This window comes from Lynx rufus, unplaced genomic scaffold, assembly GCF_022079265.1.
Source record: "Lynx rufus isolate CCGP_SWC_20201006 ecotype Redwood Valley unplaced genomic scaffold, mLynRuf1.p SCAF_10, whole genome shotgun sequence".
NCBI classification, from domain to species: domain Eukaryota; kingdom Metazoa; phylum Chordata; class Mammalia; order Carnivora; family Felidae; genus Lynx; species Lynx rufus.
This window is the reverse complement of record NW_025814824.1, coordinates 81,923,627-81,929,751: the sequence shown is the minus strand read 5'-3', so window position 1 is coordinate 81,929,751 and position 6,125 is coordinate 81,923,627. Positions and strand designations below refer to the sequence as shown.

At 37.8% G+C, this 6,125-nt stretch overlaps 1 protein-coding gene across 1 annotated transcript; it reads right to left on the bottom strand.

Annotated features, from left to right (window-relative positions):
* Window positions 1-1,561: 1,561 nt before the first annotated feature.
* On the bottom strand, window positions 1,562-2,557 carry LOC124524668 (olfactory receptor 1L3-like). The gene has a single exon (XM_047097038.1). The coding sequence runs from the start codon at window positions 2,537-2,539 to the stop codon at window positions 1,562-1,564; it is 978 nt and encodes a 325-aa protein (XP_046952994.1). The 5' UTR covers window positions 2,540-2,557.
* Window positions 2,558-6,125: the final 3,568 nt, after the last annotated feature.

Here is a 6,125-nt window from a genome sequence, read left to right as displayed (position 1 = left end):
CTTTATTCAATCTTCTGTATTCAGCGCAGAGTTCAGCACAAGTATTTTCACTACAGCAAAACAGGATATCCTTATCAATTGATGAGACTTGGAATGGAGTTAAACTAATTTGTCATACATGTAATAAAGGAATGAAATTGAGGAATTTGTTCTCACCCAGACTCAGCCTTGCCCTAGGTTAGGGGTGACTGAGGCAAAATCAAAGGGGTATAAAGACTCCTTATTCTATTCTTTATAACTTTAGAATTATCCATAAATCTCTTGTCTGAAATACTATGGGAGATTAATTTGATTGACTTAGGCATCTCTAAAATGCAAACACTTGGATAGAAAGAGAGAGAATCTCACCATGTTGCTGTTCGTAAGGGTAATGCAATTTCTTAAGTTTAAAGTAGGGGATGGACTAAATGGGTGACAGACATTAAGAAGGGCACTTGTTGGGATGAGCACTGGGTGTTAAATATAAGCGGTGAATCACCTAATTCTACTCTTGAAATCATTATTACCTATATGTTAACTTACTTGGATTTAAATAAAATTAAAAAATAAATGAAAAAATAAAGTAATTTATCAGACTGCTTTTCTATGTAATTCATTTTCCAACTGAATTGAGAGCCTCTTTGATATGATGCTTTGTAACCCAAAGCTTCTTAGTAGTAGTTTACGTCCATTGATTTTTGACTCTTGTCTTCAGTGGCCACCGGGAGCATTTCTGATTACATAGAACAAATCTTCCATCATTCTGAAAAAAGTAATGAATAGAAAAGATATGGAAATACAGGCACCTTTGAGAGAGAAGCACACAGGCAAGGAGTTTCAGGGAGTGTTGGCTGATGAATGCAACTTGAGGAGGGGAGGAGACCAAAACACATACAGAGGCATAGAGCTGGCTTACTAATTGTCAGTTAAGTGATTGATGTCAGTTGTTGTGAATCTAATGACTCCAGAGCTCAGGATATCCAGCTGTGGGGAGAATTAATAAAAGGAACCATAGTTGTATCATGGCATGATCAGAGAACACAGACTCTGCAGTTGGGAAGCTCCTAGTCCAACAGAGAGGAAACACACACACACACACACACACACACACACACACACACACACTCACCCACCCAACAACCTGCAAAACAACTTCTGACTATTTCAGATAGAACAGAGTGTTTATGAAGGCAAAACATTTTTGCACATATATAAATTTCTAAGTAGATGTACAAAAACTCTCTTGTAATTCAAGTGACCAAATTTGGATGTATTTATAAATGTTGGAAATATGGGAGGTTCTATATAAATATGGAAGGGGTAAAAGGAATGTGATTTTCTGGAATAGAGAAATATTGTAATCTGCATTGTAGCATAGGTACTAAGACATGAATGATACTGTCAACCATGACATAACAGAGACCACAGGGCTGAAAAGTACAGGGTGCAACTACAGTTGAGCAAAGAGTATATTTTTACAAAATTTGCCTTACATCCTGGTGTGTGTATGTGTGTGTGTGCACCTATGAGTGTGTGCAGGCGTGTGTACATGAGCACACACAACCATACTCACACCTTATAATCAGGATCCATGGATTTTGTTGGCTTGTGTAGTAGAAAGCATATCCATTTGAGCCTTAATCCTGCTTATCAGTTTCTCTAAGCCCCGTTTCATGTCTTTATTTCTCAAACTATAGATAAATGGATTCAACATGGATGTCAGTACAGTGTAGATGATTGTTGCTATTCTGTCCTTGACAGTATAGTTGGACAAGGGTTGGAAATAGACATAGGTAATACTCCCATAAAACAGAGTCACCACAGTGAGATGGGAGCTGCAGGTGGAGAAGGCTTTGCATTTTCCAGCCACTGAGGGAACATTGAGGACAGCAATGAGAATTCTTAGGTAAGAGATGATGATGCAGATACATGGGGCCATCACAGAAGCCAACCCTTCTGTCATGGCCATAACTTCATTGACAAAGGTGGAAGAGCAGGCCAGTTTCAGAACAGGGTTGACATCACAGAAAAAATGTTGGATTACATTTGATGCGCAGAATGTGAGCCGATTCACCAGGAGGACATGTAGGAGGGAGTGGAGGCAGGAGAAAGCTACGGAGAAGGCCAGCAGCAACGTACAGCGTCTGTGGTTCATCACAGTGACATAGTGGAAAGGAATACAAATGGCTACATAGCGGTCAACGGCCATAACTGCCAGGAGATAACTGTCTATGTTTCCAAAAACCAGGAAAAAATACATCTGTGTCAGACATTCAGCATAGGAAATGGTCTTTGTCTCTGATAAGAAGTTCACTAACATCTTGGGGACTACGACTGTTGTGTAGCAAATATCAGCAAAGGACAAGATGCTCAGGAAGAAGTACATGGGGTTTTGGAGTTTGGGATCAGAGCGGATAGCCAGGATGATGAGCAGATTCCCCGTTAAAGTGACCAGGTACATGATAAGAAAGAGAGCAAAGAGTGGCTTCTGGTCCTCAGGGTGAGAGGAGAGTCCTATGAGGATGAATTCAGACAGTCTTGTCAGGTTGGACATTCCCATGGACTTGAATGCACCTACAGATAAAAGATCCTGTCAATTAATAGTTCTTATGTCATCTAGGACATGCACCTTTCCATCTGGTTCTTGCAATGAGAATTAGCAGTTACTAATAGAGCATTTTCTTCAATGTTTTTCTTTATGAATATGGGCAAATGAGAGCCAAAGTTGTGTTTTCACTTGTTCTTTTAGAATCTTTGATATAGAGATCTATAGAAAACTGATTGAAGGAGAGAGAGAGACAGAGAGGAAGAAGGAAAACTAAACGGTGGGGGAGGAGGAGAAGGGGGAGGAGGAGGAGGAGGAGGAGGAGGGGGAGGAGGAGGAGGAGGAAGAGAAGGAGGAGGAAGAAGAGGAGGAGGAGGAGTAAAGAGGGAGAGCAGGCTTGATTCCCTTTTCCTCCTCCGTACTCTGTGACTAGTAATCACAGGAACCACAGATGCAGTCTATGAATCAGGTTAAGGTCAACTTCTCATAAAGATTACCCATGGCTAATGCACATCTATATAATCGTGAAATAGCTATTTCACCTAGTTTATGGTTGATGAAGAGCCATCTTTTTAAATCAAGATGCTTCTTCTCACACCATTTGCAATGGAAGTAAGAATGGCCTACAAAACCATTTGGTTGAATGTTGAAAGTAAGCAGAGGGCAAAGAAAGATGGAGAAGGGAAAGTGAGAGAGACGAAGTGAATTTTCAAGATAAAATTCTCTCCCCAAATTCCCTGTTCTTCAGCTCATATTTCATATCTTGAGGTGAGGGAAAGGTGGCTTACAAGTAGACTGGGTAAAGAAAGATTTGACTATAGAATATAGATACCTAAATCTCAACATTTAGCACAAACGTAAGTTATCTTTCTTAGTGTCCAATGATGACTAATTATCTGAGATCAAATATTTATATCTTCTCACCAGGCATTCTCAAAGTTCCTTTCTTACCTGGGAAGGACATTAAAATCTTACTTCATGTATTCATTCCACTGCCTTCATTCATGCTCCATGGAATTATTAGTGAAAAAGAAGACAAACTGTACCAAGAGATAGCATACAGAAAATGTGCCTGATTGTAGAAAACCTCCTAATTCTCCTTAAATCTGAATGCTCCCTTCCATGGATTCTTACCATCCTTTCCAAGATATATATACTTACAGCCCCTGCTTCCCTCATGGGAATATCCTCTGATGCTGTGTCACTAAGTCCCTGGTGTTTGATAGGTGAGATAATAAGAACAAAAACATGCATTAACTTTGTGCAGGATTGTCTCCAAGGATCCCAAGGAATTACATGTGTTCTCCTTCTTCAAATGGCCCCACATCCCTGTCTTCAGTGGTCTGGGCATAGTGCAACATCTACTTAGCCTGGTGTAGGTGTCCGTGGGAGACAATAACTTTCTGTCCCTGGCTATTGCAACCTCTCTGAGGGTTACCTTGGTTTGTGCAATGTGGGACTGAGGATAGAGTACCAGGGAGGGACACCTGGTTTCTTCCTTGAACCTATAAATCTTCAATATGGACTTCCCCTTTGTCCCTCCATTTGTCTAAAGGACAACTATCTCAGAGCACCACAACATCACCAGTACCTTCTGCTCTGTCCTCCTCAAGTTTATTCTGATTTATTTATTTTTTATTCAAATGTCATTGACATACAATAATATATTAATTTCAGTGCTAATATAGTGAACTGCTAATACAATGAACATAGTTTTTGAACATTTATATGCATTCTAAAGTGATCACCAGCATAAATTTAGCTGCCATCTGTCACCATATGAAGTTGTTACAATATTGTTAACTATATTCCCTATGCTGCAGCTTTCATCCCCTTTAATTATTTATTTTATAACTAGAAGTTTGAGCCTTTTACTCTTTTTCTCCTATTTCAACCATTCCCCACTGCCCCACACCCTGCCCACTCTAATCCCCTCTGGGGACCACCTGATTGTTCTCTGTATCTATAAGCCCGTTTCTGTTTTGTTTTCATTTTTTAAGTTAATTTATTTACTTTCAAGTTAGTTGACATACAGTGTAGTATTGGTTTCAGGAGTAGAACCCAGTGAGTCATCACTTACATATAACACCCTGCTCATCCTAACAAGTGCCCTTCTTAAAGCCCATCACCCTTCCCCCCACCCATCTCCCCTCTAGCAACCCTCAGTGTTCTCTGTATTTGTTTTTTATATTCCATGTATAAGTGAAATGATATAGTATTTGTTTCTCACTGTCTGACTTATTTCAACTTAGCAAAATCCTTTAGGTTTATCAATAACATGTTGCAAATGGCAAGATTTCAATATTTTTTATGGTTGAATAATATTTCATTATACATGTATACCGCATCGTCTTTATTCATCTATTGATGGACAGTTAGGTTGCTTCCATATTTTGACTATGATAAATAATGCTGCAGTGAACATAGGGGTGCATGTATCTTTTCAAATTAGTGTTCTCATTATGTTCTAATAAATACTCAGAAGTAGAATTGCTGGATCTTATGGTAGTTTTATTCTATTTTAATTTTTTCATATAAGTTATTGTCAAATTGTCTTACATACAACACCCAGTGCTCATCCCAACAAGTACCCTCCTCAATGCCCATCACCCACTTTCCCCTCTCCCCCCCCCCACCCCATCTACCCTCAGTTTGGTCTCTGTATTTAAGAGTCTCTTGTGGTTTGCCTTTTTCCCTCTCTGTTTGTAACTATTTTTTTTTTTTAATTTTGGGGGGAATCTCTGTGCTGCTACATCCCCCAACAGTGCATGAGAATTTTCTTTTTCTGCATTCTTACAGCACTGTTTATGTCTTGTCTTTTTGATAATAGCCATTTTTGCAGGTGTTCGATTATAAACAGTGGTTTATATTTGCATTTCCCTGATTATTAGTGATGTTGAGCATCTTTTCATGTGTCTATTGGCCATCCGTATGTTTTCTTTGGATAAATATCTGTTTAGGTCCTCTGCTAATTTTTTTTGAAAAGATGACAGCACTTATTTATATTTGATAATCTGTTAGCAAAACTGAACAAAAGTGAAAAAAATCCCTCAAAAATACAACTTTCACAAAACACAGGAATGAAAACTTCAACAACAATGCAAACTGCTGCACACCTGTGTTCCAATTTGTCTTTTCATTCAAAGCATGGTTTTGAAGTATACATTTTTCTTTCCCCTCTTACATGTAGCTGCCAAGAGAATCTGACTTTATAAATACAATGAATACTATTTATTGGCCAAGCACCACAAAAACTATATGAAATCTCCAGAAAATAGAGATAAAAATAAATTTAACACTGATCCTAAACATTCTACAAATTCTTTTAGGTTATTTGATACTTGTATTCTTAATTTTTTTCTTTTTATCCCATACATAACTAAACATGTGTATGATTTAGGCAATCTATTTTTTGTTGTTCAATACTAAAAATACTTTTTGTTGAGTTGATGAAGGAAAGGTTATCTTTAATATGATTTTTTTCTTTTTCTTCTATTACTTTACAGAACTATTTAAATTAGTACATTAATTATAATACTTAAATCTTACTGTAAAATGATAAATGATTCCAAATATTGGATTTCTATATTTTTCTTTTTTT

Coding starts and splice junctions, on each gene's coding strand:
- LOC124524668 (XM_047097038.1), bottom strand. CDS start 2,539: ATGGGAATGTCCAACCTGACAAGACTGTCTGAATTCATCCTCATAGGA.